Genomic DNA, 24,174 nt, shown 5'->3' with positions numbered 1-24,174 from the left:
AAAGACTTAACAATAATAATGATAACAAAATAAGATTTATTTATTACTTTTACATTATTAAATAATACCAAATATAAATATTATCTTTTTGACGTATAAGTTGTAATGTTACATCGCTGTGGAATGTTTGAGGAATATTTTACTACATGCTGCAATCGGCTGTCCATCATGACACTTCAAAGGACGATAGTAATGTAAAGTACGACATCGAGCTCTGCACGATCTAAATAAAAATTATTAAAAATTTTATAAATATTTTCCCGATCTGTATATTTTTGTAATGTCGATGTTAAATCGCTTTACCGTTGTAAAATTTTCTAGAGAAAAGACGTACATCTTGCCGGCCAGTCACGACACTTGCTTCCAAGCTTCTTTTCATCACAAACAAGAGTAATCTTTGTTCCTTCACGGGTATTGTATACCACAAGCTATGATATCTACAAAAAATTATTATTATTTATATAAAATAAATAAATAACGATACAGTTCATTGGTTATAGAAAATAGATTTTTCTGTTTGGAAAGAACGGTAGTTTTACTGGAGTATCTACAACTTTTTTTACTAAAATCTTATCTATTTTTTTATTAATCTCTTTTCTAATCTTTTTTTTATCTTTACTTATCTATTCTTCTATTTATCTTATATCTTATCTAAAATTTTTATCTAAAAATTTTTAATACAAATTTAAAAATAATTTTGTTGAGCCATTAAAATAATTTCGTAAGACATTTAAGCGTCATGATATTATTTATATTTTAGTAATCAATTTGAGCGTTCTATATAATTATTTTAATAGCGACAAAAATTTATTTTTAGATTAGAAATTCAAATTTAAAATTTTTAGTATTTCTATGAAAAATATATTTTCTATGCCAATCAAACAATAAAATATTTTTTATTGTTTGAAAATCGTTTCTTACATTTTGTCGCAAGTTTCGAGACTGTAATCTATCACTTTTTGTCCTTGAAAGCTTAAACAGAACAAGTGGAACAATTGAGCAATGATAAAGACAAAGTATCTCATTGCTTCCGTTAAATCGTGCAATTGAATCGAGAGCTTTAAAGATAAAATTTAGTTTTAGTACATTATATTCTAAAATTTTTAAATTTTGCTGTTTGTAAGTTACAAACAGCTTTGTAAGATTGTACACTGTTTGTAAACTTACTTATACTAAAGTAATGCTCATACCCACCGTAACAATGAAAAGTTGCACAGCAAATGCTATCGAAAAAATATCTTCAAAAAGCTTAGCGAATCTAAGAACACAATAATAACGAAAAACAAAATCAAAATCGAGCAAAAATATTTTGTTAAAAATTATATGTGAATTAATTCGCGATTAATCAAAAAAATATGTTACGAAAAAAAATATAATATTATCACATACTCACTGTAGGGCCTGTCGATGAACATAAATAGAATGTTCAATGTTTTTGTAATATATATCATCCGGATAATTAATCAAATTTTTTTTTATGTTCCTACATTCATATGCCACATGCTCAAATCTACATCTGCAAGTTTTCACGCAACACAAAATTGCTAAAGTATTAAAAAATTAATTTCTGTCTCTTCCAATTGAACGTATATAAGTTACAACTGTTATTACATTATATTTATTTTTTAATATAAAGAATTCTTTATTAATTTCCTGATCATTTCTGCTTTTTTATTAGCTTATATTTATATTATATATTATAATATATTATAATAATATATTTATATGTTGATTGTAGCTTATGATGGCTGAAGAGAAATATTAAATATTCCGTCAATTTTATCTTTTGTTTAAATGAATTTAATTTTTCGAAAAAGGTTTTCATTCCTTTTGCTCGTTCTTGATCTGTTTCTTTTCTTTATTAATTTTCCGATTGTACAAAAAATGTGTGTATAAGAAAATTGTATAAAAAATGATTTCGCTTTTAATATATAAATAATCATTACCCAACAACTGCGAAGAGGCCACATGTGTGTTCGACATAAGTGAAAAACATGCTATCGTGCGCAATTAGTCCGGTCATGCACACACCGGCGGAAAGTGCCATGTGGAGAAAAATATAATAGAAATATTGATTTTCGTCAACAAAATAGTACGCCGGATATGCCATCATTAAAGGACGGAAAGTATTCAATGGAAATATGATATCTAAAATGCGTGGTATGAGAGAAGTCGTTGCAAATGACAAGGCAGACAGATAAACGTACGCTGTAACAAAGATAAACTTTCTCAAAAACAATTAAAATATTTTGAAAATAAAAAGTTTGTTATTAAAATTATTTTGTATTTTATTTGTATAAATATAGAGAAAAAAACGGCTTTGTTGAAGCGAAAATTTGATTAGAGATATGAAAGTAATTTTGTTGGATTAAAATAATTATTTTTATTCAACTGTAACAGTATATAAAAAAAAAACATATTTATTCAACTTTTTATTTGCAGAAGAAAGTTTGTTGACAAAATCAAGAGCTTATACTTATAGCCATACATCAGCGCATACCATCTGCCGTTTTCGGTATATTTTCTCATAATTTCGTGTTCTTCCTTGCTCTCGAGCATATCCCAGTCTACGAATAAGCGATTTGTGAGATCTTTAATCTAGAAACATCATCGATATATTCGATCGATATCTCGAATGCATTTCGGATGCAACATTCTCAACGAAATATAACAACACGAATATAACAACATCGTCACAATGCTCAGGATTTTGTAAGAAAGTCATTCATTTCTATAGGATATTAGAAGATAACATTCGGCACGTTTTAACAAAACGTACTTTTCGGCTATTAAACTGATGACGTGAAGATCTTCACCAAAATCATTATTGCCAGCATATGTGGTGGTAAAGTTTCATAAATACATTAGGCGCTATCACATACAACAAATCTCGCTATCTATAATAAATGCGATCATACATTAGACACGAAGACATAATCTGAAAATTTTGGAAAATTATTAGAAATAATTTGGAATATTTTTATTTCAAAGAGTCTATTCAATCTGACGTAAAATCTCGATAAAAGTTCCAATATTAACTTTTTTTTCTATTCCTGAAAAATATTTTAATGATAAATCTTGATTGATAAATGAATGATAAAGCTTGAATGATAAATCTTACCTGTGTAACTATTACAGAGGCTAAAAGTAGGATCATGGAACTCAAAAAAATAAACTTCTCTCTCGGCTTCTGGTAAGGCCACTGACCAATTAATATCAGGTACTTCTTACATATATCGTAATAATAATCCCTGCTGGATTCCATGTTTCACGAAAGAATGATCTCCCCGGCGCGGCGATGTTATTTGAATTTCGAGACACATTTCGAAAAGTCTTTTTGCCGCGATATAAGAGACGGCCATAAATAAATTAATACTTCAGATATTGCTTGTCACGTGTGTCCTCTTTCGATTAGGGCGCACAATCGTATAACGATCACGCGAGTTCCCGTAACTGACAGACACTTATAATAATTATACGTCAACGTTATAATGTCAAACGTGGCGTGCATAACAGCTGTGAATGGACAGCGTTTGATAAAGTGACCCTTTGAGATATATTCTAGTAAACGAGCGTAACGAATATGACGGAACGACGCGACAGCTGCAATCGCATTGATCAGTTCTAGATATTTCTCAATATCTAGCTATTTTTGCGATCTGAATCTTACAGCGACAAACAAGCATTCGTACAACAAACTTTGCTGAGTGTGATCTCGATCTCTCGAGATATTATCGCGGAGTATATTGTGAAAAAAATTATTACAAATTATTAAAAAAAAAATTACGAATTTTTCTAATTTAACAATAATATATAGATTTTGTATATTGCGAGTGCTTTAATTAATATATAATTTAAAGCAAAATCAATTTTTTTGTGTAACTTTGAAAAGATTACTTTAAAATCGGCATATAAAATATTTAACATAATTAACTATTTTCTTTTTATTTTTTATTCTCTTTATTTTTACCGACTAAATTTTTTACAATAAATACGTTAAATATGACTATTATTTTTAATGCAATCTTTGTTGCCATAACATAATTATGGTTGCAAAGGTAACATCCAAGTTCATTCGTCATTATTGGAAGGATGCAAGTACGGTAAAATATGACATTGAAGACTGTACAACCTTTAAAATAATTAAAAATTTCTAAGAGGAATTTTGAACAAGCACGTCATAATAATATAATATTTATAGATAATTTTTACCGTGGTGAAGCTCTTCAAAGAGAAGACATAAATTTTGCCGGCGCTTAAAAAATTCGGCTGTAGGCTCCTTCGCATCACGGAAAGAAGCATCTTTTGTGATTTTGTTGGTAGTTTATACCAGGAGGAATTATACCTGCAACAATTTTGCGTGTCGAGTGTCGAGTCACCAATCTCTTGATTTCATGAATTTATATAGTTAAACTCGACATCTTACACTTTGTCACGTATTTGTACACTGTGATCCATCAATTTCTGACTTTGCACACTGATGCAGAGTAAGTTAATTACTTGAGAAATGACGTACGCCGTGTATCTCACCACTTCCGCAATTTCATTTAACCGAAGGACGATCTCGAAAACAAAATAATTACAATACTTTAATCTTATGCACTCTCATTAATCACACAAATGCGTGTAATAACAACATCGTATGAAAGTATGCGCAGAAAAAACAGTTTTGCTAAAGCATATAAAAATGTAACCAAATACAGATTTAAAAAGAATTTTGAATAATAAAAATAATAATATAAGATATTCAAAGTGGTTGCTAGATTATGAAAAGTTTTTACTGTATTATTATTTTACTACACTATTATTTAAAAATCTAAACATTTTTATTTTGACAAAAAAAAAATTATTCTTAGCTAAATGTTAAGATATTTTAACAAAACCGTTCTTCCTCGTGTACCTACTAAATTGTAATAATAAATAGACATTCTTACTTGCAGAAGAGTAATGCTCAGTGCTAAGGTGACAATCAATACTTGAATGGCCAACCCAACGCGAAAAGTTCTTTCAAGAAACTCTGCTAAGCTATACTAAGCGAGTTTTGCGTAAGGTATCAATAATTTCTTTTTCTTTTGGTGTCTTTTTTATACATATATTTATATCATAAATGCAATATTGTGTACTTACTGTAAAGCTTGCCAGTGTGCATGTACGGAAACTGCAATTTTCCGATTATATTTATCGTTTAATCTATTCTTTTCTACGTGATCACTATCATTGCGTACTAGATCCCCAAAACGAAATCTGCGTATAATTAAGAGAAATTATTTCACACATCCATAATTGAATAAATGTTAAAGAGAAATACGAATTTTGCTTACCCTGCTACAGCGAAAACGCTGCAGATGTGTTCGATGAAAGTTAGAAGCATGCAATCATGTGCCATTACTCCTGCTATGCATATCTCTATGCTCACCAAAATGTGAAAAAAAATATAAAAAAAATATTTTTCACCGTCCACGAAGTAATACGCTTCGTAAGGCATAAAGATGGGCCATGATTCGTTGACAGGTAACACGAGATTCGCTATATGCGGTACGAGACTAATTAATATGAATACAGCACCAGATATATAATAATATACTGTAAAGAAATATAATAATTTATCGTTTATTAAAAGAAATTATGTAATATCGAGCAATTAATTAATTCCTTAACTTAAATTAATTCCTTACAGCAGTATATCAAAGAGATTAAATTTGCTCTTTTTGCATATGTTTCCATAATTTCGTGTTCTTCCGCACATTCCAGTTTCATCCAATCGCTGTGCAGATAATCGAAAAAACTTTTGATCTAGAAATACTTTTGATAAGTGTAAAATAATATTAACCTGATAGCGGTCGTAGGAAACCGCAAACGATAATTAAAGACAAAGTAAATATTTTTCTATTGATTATTTATAAAAAATTTTTTAATCAGAAATTAAAACATTATCTTATTTCTTGCATTCACGTACTTTGCTACTATTAAACTGGCATGTATACAGCTTTACCAAAATCATAGCTATCATACAACATGACGGTATGACTAGCACAATACATTGCACGTTTCCATCGCATTGAATAATTTTGCCAATCTAGAAACATCATTGTGATAGCTTACTTTAGATCATTTACAATTTACTACGTTTTACAAAATGTAAACTACTAATTATAATTATATATTTAATGTCTGGATGCATTTCACTCTATTCATTATGTATATTTCGTATGAGCACAAACAGAATTTTAGAATGAGCAAATTATTGATTTCAAGCAAACTCAACTCACAAGAGGTACCAAACAATCGTCTCTGACCGTTTCTATTCTTTAGATTAAAATATATTATCTTATATTAAAGACGATTTTGGAATTTCCTGTTTTTTATCAACTTTTTATCAATTATTCTCTTTAAAAGATTGAAAAATAATTTTTTATTCTTTTCTTAATATTAAAAAAACATTTCAATAAAATAGTTCAAACGTTCAAACTATTAACAGTTTATTAAAAAGTGTTGTCCTATGTATCGCATTTTATTTGTAATTAAAATTTTGAATATTTTGAATTATTGAATATTTTATTTATTTATTATTAGATTTAAAACTAATACAACAAGTACGTAATAAAATTTTTCGACAAACTACTTCAACCTGTGGAACAGTTATCGAAAACGTAATCATAGTGATGAAGCTGATTCTAAAAATTCTGGATTTTCTTCCCTGATATGGCCACTGGCCTGCGAATAACAACATTCTCTTTGTAACACTGTAATAATAATTTGGCGAATCCTTCATAATTTATGGTCTTTACTTCTTGGCGACACGCCATCGACTAATCTCACTCGGCCTTTCTTATAAGAAAGAAATAAATATTTCAGCGGACATAAACGACATATCGCGTGTCACGTCTCGTTAAAATCGCAAATGAAAACCTGTCAATGGAAGAGACGACTTCTTGCTTTGAAAAATATATCAATTAGAATATTCAAGAAGATAAAATTTCTTGTGACATATAGCTCGTGTATTTAATAGCAAGTATATGTAAATGCTATAGCTTCTATGTAATGTAATCATTTGTCCATCGTTGAGAAATTTCTATGTTTAATATTATTAAAGGTTTCTAGAAAGCATTATTCACTTTTTTCTTTTTGTGGGAATACGCAAAATGGATAACAATATTCTTTTTCTTTTAATTTTTTTTTACATAAAAAAATACATTTGGACTGTTCCCCATGTATTGTTTTTCACGCGGGTCTTATTTCTTTTATCATCAACGTAACATCCACATTAACAGCAGGTACAAATGGACAGTGTTTGACAAAGCAACTCTTTGAAATATATATTTTACGAATTACGAGAGTAACAAATATATTGGAAGGTAAAATTGTATCAATCTGCTAACAGCATTCAAACTATTTCTCATAATTTTAATCTTGCAACGACAACTAAGATATTTTTTCAACACACTTTACTGACTGCCGGTCTTGGTTTTCGATTAATATACAATTTAAAGTTAAACAAATATTTTGTTATATTAAAAAGATCACTGTGTCAATTATAAATTTTTATTATAGACATGATAATATTACGAAAGAAATTGTACTTATCTTAGCAAATTTACTTCTTAGTTCGCAGAAGTTCTCAATTTGACAGATTTAAAAATCGCCTGTAATCGATACAGTCATCTTTTTGACATAACACAAAGTTAATGAAAGAATGAATATATGCAATACTTAAAATGTTTAACATCATTTCTGCATTTCCTATTCTTTTAACTTTTATTTAAATAACTTCTTTACTATTATTACATTAAATACAACTATTTCCATTGCAATCTATTGCTATGACATAATTGCGGTTGCCAAGGTAATATCCGAATTGTACTATTCGCCATTATTGGAAAGATGCAAGTACGGTAAAATATGACACCGAAGACTGCACAACCTTTAAAATAAATGCATTAAGGATTTCTAAAAGGAATTTTGAACATATACGTCATATAATAATATAATCATTATAGATCATTTTTACCGTGGTGAAGTTCTTCAAAGAGAAGACAATAAATTTTGCCGGCGCTTAAAAAATTGGGTTGTAGGCTCCTTCGCATCACGGAAAGGAGCATCTTTTGTGATTTTGTTGGTAGTTTATACCAGGAGGAATTATACCTGCAACAATTTTGCGTGTCAATTGTCACCAATCTCTCGATTTCACGAATTCATATTGCAACGGAACATCTGTGAAAGCTCCATTACTAGCGCGCGCTATGCGGCCCACGTCATCCAAGGCCACCCGAATATCCCTGACGGCGACCGAAGAATACTCGCGCATCGACGGCGTGACAGATCAGCTGTTTTTAAATTAGTTTAACAAATCGCGTGTTGACGCGTCAGCACAAAATAGATATATAAACCCGGCGATTTTTGCAGAAAAGAACCAGACCCGTCCGATCATCTGATCCGTCCGCTTCCGAAATTATCCGATCCGAACAACGCGAGAATTCTCTCGCACCGAATATCGAGCAGTATTTCTCAGTATTCACATTCTATCTTTTCACGAAAAATCGGAGTGTTCTCGGAGTCTTTCTTCCACGAGATACCGAGCGTTCTCAGTATTCTCGTTTCCTTCTCGTCCGGAAAGTCGGAGCGTTCTCGGACTTTTCTTCTACGGAATATCGGGCGCTCGCGATATTCTCGCTTCCTTCTCGTTCGGAAAGTCGGAGCGTTTTCGGACTTTTCCCTCGGCATACGCGAAAACACGTGTCGCGAAAGCGTCTACGGTTGCTTAGCAACCCGTCCGAACGCTTGGCAACACGCGGGCCCGGTTGCCTAGCAACGCGCTACGTATCCGACCCGCGGACTATCACGCGACTACACCGCGTCGCATTCCCTACTCGACCGAGCTGCGGGAATATCAAATTCAGCGAATATCATCAAAGCCTATCCGAACGACGTTATGCTGCGAGAGACACTTTGTATTCACTAAACTACCAGCTTTTAAATTAGAATAAATCTAATTATTCTATTATAAACTCAACCCAGGCGTCTGCAATTTCTTTTTCGAATCCGACGAGCATTTCTGAACTCCCGAGCTACGTCCCCGCATCCGTACCGAACGTTATCCGATCGCGTAGGGACGAATCGTTCATTCAATATAGTTAAAATTGACATCTTACACTTTGTCAAGTATTTGTACACTGTGATCTATCAATTTCTGACTTTGCACACTGATGCAGAGTAAGTTAATTATTTCACAAATGACGAACGCCGTGTATCTCACCACTTCCGCAATTTCATTTAACCGAAGAACGATCTCGAAAACAAAATAATTACAATACTTTAGTCTTATGCACTCTCATTAATCACACAAATGCGTGTAATAACAACATCGTGTGAAAGTACGCGTAGAAAAAACAGTTTTGCTAAAGCATATAAAAATTTAACCAAATACAGATTTAAAAGAATTTTTAACAATAAAAATAATAACATAAGATACTCAAATTGGTTGCTAGATTATGAAAAGTACTGTATGTTTACTGTATTGTTACTTTACTATACTATTGCTACTTAAAAATCTTACATATTTATTTTGACAAAAAAAATGTTGACAAAATTATTCTCAGCTAAATGTTAAGATATTTTAACAAAACCGTTCTTCCTCGTGTACTATTAAACTGTAAAAATAAATAGATAATTCTTACTTGCAGAAGAGTAACGCTCAGTTCTAAAATGACAATCGATACTTGAACGGCCAACGAAACGCGAAAAGTTCTTTCAAGAAACTCTGCTAAACTGTACTAAGTAAATTTTGCGTAATTATCGATAATTTCTTTTTCTTTTATGTCTTTTTTGTACATATATTCGTGTCATAAATGCAATACTTACTGCAAAGCTTGCCAGTGTGCATGTATGGAAATTGCAATTTTTCGATTATATTTATCGTTTAATCTATTTTTTTCCACGTGATTACTATCATTGCGTACTAGAGTCTCAAAACGAAATCTGCACGTAATTAAGAAAAATTATTTCGCACATCCATGATTGAATGAATGTTAAAGAGAAATACGAATCTTTTCCTTTTTAGAAACATGCAATCATGTGCCACTCCTGCTATGAATATCTCTAAGCTCACCAAAGTGTAAAAAAAAATATAAAAAAAATATTTTTCACCGTCCACGAAGTAATACGCTTCGTAAGGTATAAAGATGGGCCATGATTCGTTGACAGGTAACACGAGATTCGCTATATGCGGTACGAGACTAATTGATGTGAATATAATAACAGATATATGATAATATACTGTAATAAAATGTAATAATTTATTGATTATAAGAAATTATCTAATATTGAGTAATTAACTAATTCCTTAACTTAAACTAATTTCTTACAGCAGTATGTCAAAGAGATTAAATTTGCTCTTTTTGCATATGTTTCCATAATTTCGTATTCTTCCGCACTTTCCAATTTCATCCAATCGCTGTGCAGATAATCGAAAAAGCTTTTAATCTAGAAATATTTTTGATAAGTGTAAAATAATATTAGCTTGATAGCGGTCGTAGGAAACCGCGAACAATAATTAAAGACAAAGTAAATATTTTCCTATCGATTATTTTAAAAATTTTTCAATCAGAAATTAAAATATCTTAATTATCTTATTTCTTGCATTTACTACTTTGCTAATTGAACTGATGTATACAGCTTTACCAAAACTATGGCCATTACACAACATGATGGTATGACTAGCATAATACATTGCATGTTTCCATCGCATTGAATAATTTTGCCAATCTAGAAACATCGTTGTGATAACTTACTTTAGATCATTTACAATTTACTACGTTTTACAAAGTGTAAACTACAAATTATAATTTTATATATTTAATATCTGGATGCATTTCACTTTATTCATTATGTATATTTCGTATAAGCACAAATAGAATTTTATTCAAAATGAGCAAATTATTGATTTCAAACTCAACTCACAAGAGGTACTAAACAATCGTTTCTGATCAATTCTATTTTTTATAGATTAAAATATATTATCCTATATTAAAGACGATTTTGAAATTTCCTGCAACTTTTATCAATTATTCTCTTTAAAAGAAATTGAAAAACAATTTTTTATTCTTTCCTTGATATTAAAAGAACATTGATTTCAAAACAATAGAAACGATCAAAAATGAGTTTTAACAGTTTATAAAAAATGTTGTCCTATGTATCGCATTTTATATGTAATTGAAATTTTGAATATTTTGAATTATTGAATATTTTATTTATTCATTATTAGATTTAAAACTAATACAAGTACGTAATAAAATTTTTCGACAAACTACTTCAACCTGTGGGACAATTATCGAAAACGTAATCACAGTGATGAAGCTGATTCTAAAAATTCTGGATTTTCTTCCCTGATATGGCCACTGGCCCGTGAATAACAACATTCTCTTTGTAACACTGTAATAATAATTTGGCGAATCCTTCATAATTTATGATCTTTACTTCTTGGCGACACGCCATCGACTAATCTCATCCGACTTTTCTTATAAGAAAGAAATAAATATTTCGACGGATATAATCGACATATCGCGTGTCACGTCTCGTTAAAATCGCAAATGAAGATTTGTCAATGGAAGAGACGACTTGTTGCTTTGAGAAATATATCAATTAGAATATTTCAGAAGATAAAATTTCTTGTGACATATAGCTCATGTATTTAATAGTAAGATTATGTAAATGCTATAGCTTCTATGTAATGTAACCATCTGTCCATCGTTGAGAAATTTCTATGTTTAATATTATTACAAGTTTAATATTATTAAAGGTTTCTAGAAAGCATTATTCACGTTTTTCTTTTTGTGGGAATACGCAAAATGGATGACAATACTCTTTATCTTTTAATTTTTTTTTACATAAAAAGATACATTTGGACTGTTCCCCATGTATTGTTTTTCACGCGAGTCTTATTTCTTTTATCATCAACGTAACACATTAACAACAGGTACAAATGAACAATGTTTGACAAAGCAACTCTTTGAAATATATGTTCTACGAATTACGAGAGTAATGAATATATTGGAAGGTACAATTATAAGATTGGAAGGTAAAATTGTGTCAATCTGCTAACAGCGCGCAAACTATTTCTCATAATTTTAATCTTGCAACGACAACTAAGATATTTTTTCAACACACTTTACTGACGGCTAGTCTTGGTTTTCGATTAATATACAATTTAAAGTTAAACAAATATTTTGTTACATTAAAAATATTACTGTGTCAATTATAAATTTTTATTATAGACATGGTGTAATATTACAAAAGAATTGTACTTATCTTAAGAAATTTACTTCTCAATTCGCAGAAGTTCTCAATTTGACAGGTTTAAAAATCGCCTGTAATCGATACAGTCATCTTTTTGACATAACACACAAAGTTAATGAAAGAATGAAAGAATGTATGCAATACTTAAAATATTTAACATCATTTCTGCATTTCCTATTCTTTTTATTCTTATTTATCTAAATAACTTCTTTACGATTATTACATTTGTTATGCGAGTCGTTTCGGGGAAAGATCGGCCAGAGAGTCGGCTGTAGGTTTTTCGTTGTCGAACACTTTTCGTTTCTCAATAAACTTTATTAAACTATATACTTTACACTTATTAATTCGGACCGCGACCGACGTGACGGTAATATAGAATCTTAACAAGTCCCCTCTCCTAACACCGATTCTTCCGTTTCCTGTTTCGGGCGGTCTTTGCAGCGTAATCATAATGGTCGTCAGCGTTCGCGGTATATTTCTAGGACCGCGTAACCCGGTTTGGCAATTGACATAATCTACTTAAGGCATAATATTAAGTGAATTGGTTACAAAATAAATACACGGTTACGCTTTGGCAATCGCTATCAATTAATAAAAGTGATAACAATCGGATAATAAAGTATCGCTCGCTTGCCGCGACCCGCTTCGTCAGCGATGGGCGCGATTGCGTTCTTGACGCTCGCGACAAAAACATTAAATGCAACTATTTCCATTGCAATCTCTATTGACATAATTGCGACTGCCAAGGTAACATCCGAATTTTACTATTCGCCATTATTGGAAAGATGCAAGTAACGATAAAACATGACACCGAAGACTGCACAACCTTTAAAATAAATGCATTTTAGGGATTTCTAAAAAGAATGTTGAACATACACGTCATATAATAATGTAATCATTATGGATAATAATTTTTACCGTGATGAAGCTCTTCAAAGAGAAGACATAAATTTTGCCGGCGTTTAAAAAATTCGGTTGTAGGCTCCTTCGCATCGCGGAGAGTAACATCTTTTGTAATTTTACTGGTAGTTCATACCAAAAGAAGTTATATCTGCATCTGATTTTGCATGTCGCCAATCTCTCATTTTCACGAATTCGTATAATTAAAATTGTCGTCTTACCTTTTGTCACGTATATTTATACTGTGATCAACTTTTATATCTTTTATATCTTTTATATCTTTTACTGACGCAGAATAAGCTAATTGTTTGACAAAAGATGTACGCCGTGTATCTCATCGTTTCCGTAATTTTATTTAACCGAAGTGCGATCTCGAAAGGGATAATTGCAATACTTTATTCTTATGCTCTTCCATTAGTCACGCAAATGCATATATGAAATAATTTATCGTATACAAATACGCATATAGAAAGAACGATTTTGTTAAATCGTTTTTATAAAAATTTAATTAAATATAAATCTAAAAAAAAACTTTATTGGACCATCGAAATAATTATGTAGAATGCTTAAGTTGCTCGATTATGAAAAATGTTTGATATATTATCATTAGGCATAAAAATTTTTAGATACAACAAAATTATTTTCAATTTCGTATCCGATTCAACATTTTTAGACATTTTATCAAAGCCAATCTTTCTGTGCGCTAATTAAATTGTAATATTAAATGGACATATACTTGCAGAAGAGTAATGCTGATTGCTATGGTAAGAATCAGCACTTGGACGGCCAAAGAAACGCGAAAAGTATTTTCAAAAAACTCTGCTAAGCTGCACTAGGCAAGTTTTGCGTAATATATCGATAGTTTGTTTTTCTTCTGATATTTTTCTTTGTTCATATTATTCGTATCATAAGTGCAACATGTATTATTATTATTATATACTTACTATAAAGCTTGCCAGTATACATGTATGCTATCCGATGATATCTATCGTTTAATCTACTCTTCCTCGCGTGATCACTGTCGACGCGTATTAGATTCTCAAAACAAAATCTGCGTGTAATTAAGAAAAATAATTTCACCGTTTCGCGAGTGAAAAAGAAACATAAGTTTTTCTTACCCTGCCACAGCGAAAACGCTGCAAATATGTTTGATGAAAGTCACAAGCACGTACTCATGCGTCATTATTCGTAGTAGGCATATATCTATGCCCACAAAAATATGGAAAAAAATGTAAAAAAAGTATTTTTCACTGTCCACGAAATAATACGCTTCGTAAGGCAAAAACACGGCCCAGAATTCGTTAACACGAGATTCGCTACATGCGGTATAAGACTGAGTGACACGAAGACGGCGGCAGATACATAATAATATACAATGTAATACAATGAAATAATCATTGTTCGTAAAATAATGTACTTTAATTTTTATTTTAACTTTATCGAGCAATTTATTTCTTACAGCGGTACGTCAAAGATAATAAATTTGCCTTTTTTGCGTACGTTTTCATAATTTCGTATTCCTCCGCACTTTCTAATTTTGTCCAATCGCTGTATAGATTATCGATAAAATTTTTGATCTAAAAATGTTCTCGATAAGTGAAATCGTATCGATTAATCTAGCGACGAGCATAGAAAGCCGTAAATGACAATTAAAAACAAACTAAACATTTTTCAATCAATGTATGATATAAATTTTTGTATTGGCATACTTTGTTACTGTTAAATTGTCATGTATACATCTTTACAGTAATCAATATATATGATAGTATGATTAGCGTAATACATTGCGCATTTCCGTCACATTGAATAATTTTGCCAATCTAGAAACATCGTCGCAAAAGTTTACTTTAGATCATTCATAATTTGTTATGTTTCGCAATGTGTAAATCACTAGTTATAATTTTACTTGTTTAATGTTTGGGTGTGCATTTAATTAATTCATTATGTGTATTTGATATAAACGCAAATAGAATTTTATCCAGAATGTAAATTATTGATTTTAAGCAAATTTAATATTAGAAGTATTATGAAGGCCAGGCCTATTTTTTAAATTAATATTTTTTTGTATTTAAAATATGATTTTGGAATTTTCTATTTTTTTATAAATTATGTTTTTACTTTAATGAAATATTAAAAAGAGTTTAAAAATGTTGTAAACAATTTGCTCTGTATATCACATTTTACATAGTCAATATTTTATAAGTTTTATTTATACTATTAGATTTAGAACGAGAACATGGTATAAGTTATGACAAATTATTTTATTTTGCAACCTGTGGAACGGTCATCGAAAAAATAGTTATAGTGGTCAAGCTTAGACTGAAGAATCTGGACTTTTTTTCTTGATATGGCCACTGGCCAGCAAGTAACAACATTCTCTTTGTAATAATAATTGGAAACGTCATAGTATTCAAAGCAGTATTTACTTCTTGGCGATGCGCCATCAACTAATCTCATCTGCCTTTTTTATAAGAAAGAAATAAATATTTCAGCAAACGTGGTGGACAAAAATATTACATGCTTCAGAAAACTCTGACATAGCAATATCGCGTGTTATGCCTCGATAAAAACGAATGAAGGATTATCAACGGAAGAAGCGACTTTTTACTTTGACAAATATATCAGTACAGGATGTCCAAGAAAATGAAATTTCTTGTGACAAAGTTGACCATACGTTTAGCAGCAAGATATAAATGCTATAGTATATCTATCTTATGTACCTGTTCATTGTTGTGAAATTACCACGTTCAATATTATTGCAAAATGAGTGTTTCCTTAGCGCATAATCCACTTTTCATGTTTTTGTAATACGTAAATTAGAGGAACAGTTTTAATATATTTTTCTATCTAAAAAAAAGAATTAATAAGCATCCACCATTTTACGTATTCGTTTATTCGCCATTACGTTCTCAAAAATTTGAAATACGTAAAATGGATGGCGATATGCAATTATTAATTTTTTTTTACATAGAAAAATATGTTAAAACTGTTCTTCACGCGCGTCCTGTTCTTTCTATCATCAACGTAACGTACCCAGTAATAGCAGCCATGGACAAAGTGATCTTTGAATATCATATTTCACGAGTTGAATTATGAGCGTAACGAATATACTGGAATGTACGAATAGATGTTTACATGTTGCATTGATCAGCATTAGCCCTCGAACTGTTTCTCATGATCTTAATCTTCCAACAACAGTTTTTAAGGCATTCTCCCAACAAACTTTGCCGAGTGCGATCTTAATTTTTGAAACCAATTATCGTAGAATATATTACATTGAGATAATGTAGATTTTGTATATTTCAAATGATTAATATATAATAAAAATTTAACTTAAAACAATTTTTTGTTACATTGAAAAGATTACTATACCGATTGCAATTTTTATTACAAACATGATACAACTTCTGTGAAGGAAATTGCACTTGCAAAATTTTTTTCTCAATTTGCACAATTTAGCTTTAGTTTTAAAAATTGCCTGCAATTGATACTGTCATCTTCTTCATGTAACAGAAGATTGATAAAAAATAAATATTTATCAGCACTTAAAATATATAACGTCATTTTTTCATTTTCTATTCTCTTTATTTTTATTTATCTAAATAACTTTATTACGATTAATACATTAAATATAACTATTTCCATTGCAATCTCCATTGGTATGACATAATTGCAAATCCGAATTGTACTATTCATCATTATTGGAAGGATGCAAGTACGGTAAAATATGACACCGAAGACTGTACAAACTTTAAAATAATTAAAGATTCTTGAGAGAAACTTTGAACAAGCATATAATAACGTAATCTCTAAAACATAAATAATTTTTACCGTGGTAAAGCTCTTCAGACAGAAGACATAAATTTTACCGGCGCTTATAAAATTCGGTTGTCCGCTCCTTCGCATCACGGAAAGAAGCATCTTTTGTGATTTTGTTGGTAGTTCGTACCAAAAGGAGTTATATCTGCAACATATTTGCGTGTCACGAATTTCTCGTTTTCACTAATTTGCACAGTTAAAATCAGTCATCTTACATTTGGTCAGCTATTTTTACACTATGATCTATCAATTTCTGGCCTTGTACACTGATGCAGAATACATTAATTAGTTCACAAGTGACAAACGATATGTATCTCAGCATTTCCGCCGTTTCATTTAATCGAAGTGCGACCTCGAAAGCGATAATTACAACATTTTAATCTTATGCACTCCTGTCGATCATACAAATAAGTGTAATAACGCGTTATGCTCTAGTATTCTCCCTTTCGTATGAAAATACGAAAGAAGGAATATTAAAGCATAGAAACATTTGATTAATCAGATGTAAGAAAATTTTGTTGGACTCTCAAAATAATTACAAATGCTCAAGATGGTTGCTAGAATTATGAAAAATATTTACTATATTAAAGCTAAAAAATGCTGCTTAAAAATCTTACATATTTATTTTAGATTCAACAAAATTACCGTCAGTTCTCTATCCAATCAAATTTTTATATATTTTACCAAAGCCATTCTTTTTGTGCGCTAATTAATTTGTAATATAAAATAGACACATACTTGCAAAAGAGTAATACTCATTCCTATAGTAATAATCAGGACTTGGATGGCCAACGAAATGCGAAAAATATTTTCAAGAAACTCTGCTAAGCTGTAGTAGGTTAAATTTTTCGTAATACATATAGCTTCTTCTTCTTTTGTTTTTTTTTTGTAGATATATTCGTATCCTAAGTGCAATATTGTGTACTTACTGTAAAGCTTGCCAATGTGCATGTACAGAAATTGCTATTTTCCGAACGTATTTATCGTCCAATGTACTCTTCTCTACGTGATCGTTGTGTGTTATTCTCTCAAAACGAAATCTGTGTATAATTAAAAAAAATAATTTCGCTCTTCCGTCCGTTGAGTGGATGTAAAAGAAAAATACGAGTTTTTCTTACCCTGCCAATGCGAAAACGCTGCAGACGTGTTCGATGAATGTCAAAAGCATACAATCATGCGCCATTACTCCTGCTAAGCATACCTCTGCCCCCACAAGGGCATGGACAAAAATGTAAAAAAAGTATTTTTCACTGTCCACAAAGTAGTACGCCTCGTAAGGCATGAAGGTGGTCCAGGATTCATTGACAGGTAACACGAGATTCGCTATATGCGGTATAAGACTGAGTGACACGAAAACACCGGCGGATATATGATAATACACTGCAATAAAATGAAATAATCATCTATCGTTCGTAAAATAATGTGCTTTAATTTTTATTTTAACTTTATCGAACAATTTGTTTCTTACAGCAGTATGCCAAAGATATAAAATTTGCCTTTTTTGCATATGTCTCCATGATTTCGTATTCTTCCGCACTTTCTAATTTTGTCCAATCGCTGTGTAGATTATCGATAAAATTTTTAATCTAAAAATATTCTTGATAAGTGAAATTGTATCAATTAGCCCAGCGACGATCATAGAAAGCCGTAAATGATAATTTTAGAAAGAAAAACTAAACATTTTTCTGTTAATGCATAATATAAATTTTTATATTGGCATACTTTGTTACTATTAAACTGGCATGTATACACCTTTACAGTAATCAAAACCATCAATATACATGATGGTATGACTAGCGTAATACATTGCGCATTTCCGTCACATTGAATAATTTTGCCAACCTGGAAACAGCGTTACTAAAGCTAATCTTAGATCTTTATAATTTGTTATATTTCACGAAATATAAATCATCTAATTATATTATTTAATGTCTGAATGTGTTTTAATTTATTACGTATCTTTCATATAAGTACTCATAAAATTTTATCTAAAATGTAAATTATTAATTTCGAGCAAACGTAGCACTAGAAGTATCACGAGTATCATAAATTTTTTATCAGTCCTATAGTTTAATTAATATTATTAAAATTAAATTCAATTAAAATGTTTTTTTCACATTAAAGATACGATTTTGGAATTTTCTAATTTTTTATAAACCATCTCTTCTTACTCTATTAGAATAAATAAAAATTAAGATTCGATAAACAGCAACCTGTGGAACAGTCATCGAAAAAGTCATCGCGGTGATCAAGCTAACTCTGAATAGCCTGGACTTTCTTTCCTGATATGGCCACTGGCCAACCAGTAACAACATTCTCTTTGTGACATTGTAATAATAATTCGGCGCGTTCTTCATAGTTTTCGAAGCAGTGTTTCCCCCTTGGTAACGCGCAATCGACTAATTTTCTTGCTCGGCGTGTCTTATGAGAGACAAATGAATATTTCAGTGAATGTGATGGACAGCAAAAATATTATATACGTTAGAAAACTTTGAAATAGCAATCTCGTATTTCATGTTTCGTTAAAAGTGGAAGACGTAGATCATTAAAAGTAAAAGAGACGATTTTTTTTCTTTGAGGGATATCGATTAGGATGTTCAAGAAAGTAAAAATTCTTGTGACATTGTCCATGTTTAATAGCAAGATATAAGTACTATCGTATGTATCCGCTTATTGATCGTTGCGAAATTGCTACGTTACAGTATTACCACTAAAAACTGAACGTTTCCGAGGTGCATTATTGATTTTCCATTCTCTTGTGGAAATGTAAAGAAGATGACAGCGCGCATTTATTTTAATTCTTTATTTTAGAAAATATGTTAGAAACTGTTCTGGTCTCAATATTATTTGAAATATAAAAAACACGATTAAGCTGAACACAAACAAAAATTGATTGTCAGTTTAACAAATCTGGTACTCTTTAACACCTCAGTATATTATAAATAAAGATTAAAACTTTGCAGGATTACATTATATATTTTATAAATTTTTGTAAGTTTAAATATTTGTGTTAAATTGTCCAAACATAAAATTGTAAGTATTGCAAAATTTTTAAATTTTTCATTATTGTTAGAGATAGATGCAGAGAAATATTGCAAAAAGCAAATATTTCAAAATGGTATTATAAGGACAATTAAATTTGAAACTGATTGCTTTATATCAGAACAATTCAGAGATCAAATTAAAAAACAAATTAGGAAGAACAAGTTAAGAAACTATCATCTTGCGATAAAACTACTCAATATGATCATTTTTCACAAAACAATTTTGTGTGAGTCACATCGATCAATAAATCGATTAATCTTATGTAATTTAGATAAGTATGTGTTTCTTTAGTATTAATTATAATATATCTTCATTAACGAGTGGCCTGTTTTCCAAGTTGTCGGAGAGAATATATATCGATCGGAAAAAACAGGACAGAAAATTAATATTTTTTTTTATAAGAAATATCTTTATATCATAAATATTCATATTCCCTCCAAGAAATATTTGGAGAGAAAGTTTCGTTGTCTAGTAACATTAATAACAAAATTTCACTACTTTTGCCTTTAAATGATAGCAAATATAGATTTTATTTTATTCAATGTACAATTTATAATAATTTACATCTATGAAACGAATTTTCACGAATATTTTACTGCATGCTGTCTTAATCGCCGGCTATCATACATTAAAGGATGATAGTAACGTAAAGTACGACATCGAGCTCTGCACGACCTAAATGAAAATTAAAAGTTTTATGTATTTATCTTTTAATCCATGTACTTTTATATTCTGTCATGTTAATTGCTTTACCGTTGTGAAACTTTCTAGAGAAAAAACGTATATCTTGCCGGCGGTCAAAGCACTAGCCTCGATGCTTTTTCTCATCACAAACAAGAGCAATCTTTGTTCCTTCACAGGTATTTTATACCATGAGCTATGAAATCTATAAAATTTCCATAATTCCATACAAAAAAAGTAACAATGTACAATAGAAAGGTACAATAAATAGCTGTTCATTTATTACGAGAAATGGAACTTTTCAAAATATTTCTATGGAAAGTCTTCGCATCTTTTTTATCATACAGATCATTTATTTTCTACTTAATATCTATCTCTTACATCCTGTCACAAGTCTCGAGACTGTGATTTATCAATTTCTGTCCTTGGAAGCTGAAGCAGAACAAATGAAATAATTGAGCCCAAAAGAAGACGAAGTATCTCATTGCTTCTGTAAAATCGTGGAGCTGCATCGAGAGCTTAAATGCGAAGAAGATAAAATCCTTACGTTATAAAATCTTTTTATCTATAAATAACTTACTTGCAATAAAGTAATGCTCAAACAGAATGTAACTATCAAGAGTTGTATGATAAACGATGTCGAAAAGGTATCTTCAAGAAGTTTGGTGAATCTATGATAAGAGTGCATTAATCATTATTTTACGATTACACATCCAAATAAAAATTAAATTAAAACATTGCGACTAATCACTTATTATCATTATTAATTATTGATTACGATTTATCAAAGATTAACATCGAGAATGAAAGGAAAGTAGTTTATGATATTAATTACACACTTACTGCAGAGCTTTTCGATGGGCGTGAATCGAAAACACAACGTTTTTGAAGTACATATCGTTCGGACAACCAATGAGACTTTTCTCCGTGTTATCACGTTGATACGACACATGCTCAAATCTAAATCTGCAAGTATTCGCGCAACACAAAATTGTGATAAAAAAATGAGAATTTTCTGGAATTAACTTCCGTCTCTTCCGTGCAAATATACGAGGGCTAAAACTATTATTACGTTGTATTTACTTTACAGTACAGAGAATTTAAATTATTTTCTAATTACGAGAGATATGAAATCTTGCTTTAAATATAAATTAATATAAATAATATTACCTAACGATGGCGAAAAGACCGCAGATGTGTTCGACGTATGTAAAGAACATGCAATCGTGCGCGATTAATCCGGTTATACATATAGTGGCGACGCTTAGCATATGGAGAAACATGTAATAAAAATATTGATTTTCGTCAACGAAATAATACGCTGGATATGCTAGCCTCACAGGACGAGAAGTATTCAAGGGACGTAAAACATCCAAGATGCGTGGCACGAGAGAGGTTGTTGTAAATGAAATCGTAGACACGTAAACATATGCTGTAATAAGAGTAACAATCGTGAAAAACAAGCTGAAATATATTCCTCTCATTTTTTAATTAAAAATTTTTGTAATAATAATTATAATTATATTGTGGTTTCCTTTCTAGAAGAGTCTCCATTTTCTTTTTATTTCTCTTTTCTCTCTTCTGTGCATGTTCTTCCTTCGTTGAATGAAACGATACGTGAATATTTAAATATATGAATTTTGCAATAACAAAATAAAATTTTTAATTTTTAATTTATATCAGCTTTCTTATATTTCTTGCGTTTATATGAACATATCTTTAGTTAAATTGTATTGAAATTTTTATATAATATTAAATTTTGTTTAAAATAATTCGTTTTACTTTGATTCGTTACATTCAAGCACAAAAGAAATTTGAGTTTATTTTGTAATGTTTAAGGAAATAAATTTATTTCTCAATTGAAATTGGAAAATTACTTACAGCCATATATAAGCGAGTACCATCTGCCGTTTTCAGCATATTTTCTCATAATATCGCGTTCTATTTTAGTCTCTAGCATATCCCAGTCTACGAATAAGCGATCTGTGAGATCTTTAATCTAGAAATATCACCGGTATATTTCGAAATATCGAATGCAACATCCTCGACAGTTATAACAACAACGTTAACAAGGTCTAAGATTTTGCAAAAAACCTATTCGTGTTCACGATTAGAAAACCAATACCATTCGGTTTATATCAATACAACATACTTTCTGGCTGTTAAATTGATAAGTTAGAATTTTCACCGGAATTATCACTGCTAACATGTATGGAGGTAAAGTTTCAAAGATACATTGCATATCATCGCATACAAAAAATCTTGCTGCCTGGAAAATGCATGTGAAATTATTCATGTGAAAAGAAAATTAAAAATTATTAAAAATTAGTAAGGAAATGATTTCATTTAGAAAATCTGATCTATTCGACTCAGTGATATTTTAATAGTAAAAGTAGTGATTATTTTTTATTTTTATTTAACTTTATTTTTATTTTAATTAATATATTTTTTCTAGTATTAAAAAGATATAATTTTGAAATTTTTTGACTTTTCTGTTAATTTATCAGAATAAAGACAATAAAATTCATAAAAAAATTTCAAAATCATTTCTTTAATACGAAAGAAAAGACATTAATTAAATTCTAGTGTTAACGAAATTTTATTATTATTATTAATTCTGTTCTCTCCTAAAAGTAAAAAGACCACTGTTACCTGCGTAATGACTGCAGTGGCATCGAGAACGAGTATAACGATCATGAAAAGCAAACTCTCTTTTGGTTTTTGATAAGGCCATTGACCGACTATTGTCAAGTATCTCTTAGTTATCTCATAATAGTAAGTCCTATTGGGTTCCATCACTTCACGAAAAAACGATTTTCTCGGCACTACAGTGTCATTTAAACTTCAAAGCATCCCTCGGAAAATCTTTGTCACGTGATAACTATTGGTAATATAAATAAATTAATATTTCAGATGTATCGCGACACACACGCAATGTCGTCTCTCCCTTTGCCAAGCCTGCAATCACACGTGAGTGACAAGCCATTTACGATAAATATACATTACATCATGTAACATAGTTGCGAGTGAATAACGTTTGAGAAATGCTCTACAGTTTGAATTACTACCTTATTGAATATGCCAAAAAATATAATATATATAATAGATATTTGCAATCGCGCCGAGTTCTAGTTCTCAAGCTGTAAAAAAAAACATGAACATTCTTGTAACAAATTGAGTGAGTGCAGTTTCGCTATCTCAATTATATGATTTGATTCTATTCAAAAAAGATATCATGTCAGATTAAGTCATAATAAAGCTTTCGGTTCTGGTATCTTTTATAATTTTTATGTATTTATTTTTATTAAAATAATTTATGCGCATTATAACAATAAATTTTCATATAGTATTAAATATATTATTCTATTTTTGCAAAGGAATGTAAAAAAGAATATATATCTTTTGCGTGTCTTACACTATTTTCTCCATACGGTTGGA

At 30.3% G+C, this 24,174-nt stretch overlaps 3 protein-coding genes and 1 pseudogene across 4 annotated transcripts; all 4 read right to left on the bottom strand.

The window, feature by feature from the left end:
* Window positions 1-16: 16 nt before the first annotated feature.
* On the bottom strand, window positions 17-3,265 carry LOC105428212 (odorant receptor 46a-like; annotated as a pseudogene). The gene is made up of 9 exons (XR_016138344.1): window positions 3,122-3,265; window positions 2,780-2,897; window positions 2,430-2,598; window positions 1,947-2,208; window positions 1,394-1,516; window positions 1,168-1,258; window positions 922-1,058; window positions 304-437; window positions 17-223 (listed from the first exon to the last, which is right to left on the bottom strand). The product of XR_016138344.1 is annotated as an odorant receptor 46a-like (transcript).
* A 737-nt stretch (window positions 3,266-4,002) lies between these two features.
* Window positions 4,003-10,788, bottom strand: LOC148937406 (putative odorant receptor 85d). Its single transcript, XM_089072780.1, has 9 exons — window positions 6,629-10,788; window positions 5,957-6,076; window positions 5,676-5,793; window positions 5,322-5,583; window positions 5,128-5,244; window positions 4,935-5,025; window positions 4,427-4,563; window positions 4,213-4,345; window positions 4,003-4,132 (listed from the first exon to the last, which is right to left on the bottom strand). Exons 1-9 carry the CDS (start codon window positions 6,770-6,772, stop codon window positions 4,082-4,084), a joined length of 1,173 nt encoding a protein of 390 aa, XP_088928906.1. The 5' UTR covers window positions 6,773-10,788; the 3' UTR covers window positions 4,003-4,081.
* Window positions 10,789-16,630: 5,842 nt separating this feature from the next.
* LOC105428172 (putative odorant receptor 85d) lies at window positions 16,631-19,367 on the bottom strand. Its single transcript, XM_089072782.1, has 9 exons — window positions 19,224-19,367; window positions 18,733-18,852; window positions 18,479-18,596; window positions 18,129-18,390; window positions 17,940-18,050; window positions 17,749-17,839; window positions 17,226-17,362; window positions 17,023-17,155; window positions 16,631-16,940 (listed from the first exon to the last, which is right to left on the bottom strand). Exons 1-9 carry the CDS (start codon window positions 19,365-19,367, stop codon window positions 16,890-16,892), a joined length of 1,167 nt encoding a protein of 388 aa, XP_088928908.1. The 3' UTR covers window positions 16,631-16,889.
* Window positions 19,368-20,604: 1,237 nt separating this feature from the next.
* LOC105428174 (odorant receptor 22a-like) lies at window positions 20,605-24,161 on the bottom strand. Its single transcript, XM_089072781.1, has 9 exons — window positions 23,389-24,161; window positions 22,889-23,005; window positions 22,618-22,735; window positions 21,907-22,168; window positions 21,580-21,702; window positions 21,317-21,407; window positions 21,118-21,254; window positions 20,809-20,941; window positions 20,605-20,730 (listed from the first exon to the last, which is right to left on the bottom strand). Exons 1-9 carry the CDS (start codon window positions 23,530-23,532, stop codon window positions 20,677-20,679), a joined length of 1,179 nt encoding a protein of 392 aa, XP_088928907.1. The 5' UTR covers window positions 23,533-24,161; the 3' UTR covers window positions 20,605-20,676.
* Between the last annotated feature and the right edge of the window lie 13 nt (window positions 24,162-24,174).

This window comes from Pogonomyrmex barbatus, unplaced genomic scaffold, assembly GCF_055798465.1.
Source record: "Pogonomyrmex barbatus isolate J1 unplaced genomic scaffold, ASM5579846v1 scaffold14, whole genome shotgun sequence".
Classification (NCBI taxonomy): Eukaryota; Metazoa; Arthropoda; class Insecta; order Hymenoptera; family Formicidae; genus Pogonomyrmex; species Pogonomyrmex barbatus.
This window is presented reverse-complemented; position numbering and strand designations above follow the sequence as displayed.

Bases quoted from the DNA above. Each gene is read 5' to 3' on its own strand.
- LOC148937406 (XM_089072780.1), bottom strand. From the start codon at position 6,772: ATGAAGGATTCGCCAAATTATTATTACAGTGTTACAAAGAGAATGTTG. The intron at 5,794-5,956 runs GTACGTGAATGC...AAGTATTTCTAG, and splicing joins GCCAGTTTAATAGTAGCAAA to ATCAAAAGTTTTTTCGATTA. The intron at 4,564-4,934 runs GTAAGAATGTCT...TTTGTTTTCGAG, and splicing joins TGAGCATTACTCTTCTGCAA to ATCGTCCTTCGGTTAAATGA.
- LOC105428172 (XM_089072782.1), bottom strand. From the start codon at position 19,367: ATGAAGAACGCGCCGAATTATTATTACAATGTCACAAAGAGAATGTTG. The intron at 17,363-17,748 runs GTATGTGTCTAT...ATCGCTTTCGAG, and splicing joins TGAGTATTACTCTTTTGCAA to GTCGCACTTCGATTAAATGA. The intron at 17,156-17,225 runs GTAAGATGACTG...AATATGTTGCAG, and splicing joins GTAAAAATAGCTGACCAAAT to ATATAACTCCTTTTGGTACG.
- LOC105428174 (XM_089072781.1), bottom strand. From the start codon at position 23,532: ATGGAACCCAATAGGACTTACTATTATGAGATAACTAAGAGATACTTG. The intron at 23,006-23,388 runs GTAACAGTGGTC...TGCATTTTCCAG, and splicing joins CCACTGCAGTCATTACGCAG to GCAGCAAGATTTTTTGTATG. The intron at 21,703-21,906 runs GTAATATTATTT...GAATACTTGCAG, and splicing joins GGTCTTTTCGCCATCGTTAG to ATTTAGATTTGAGCATGTGT.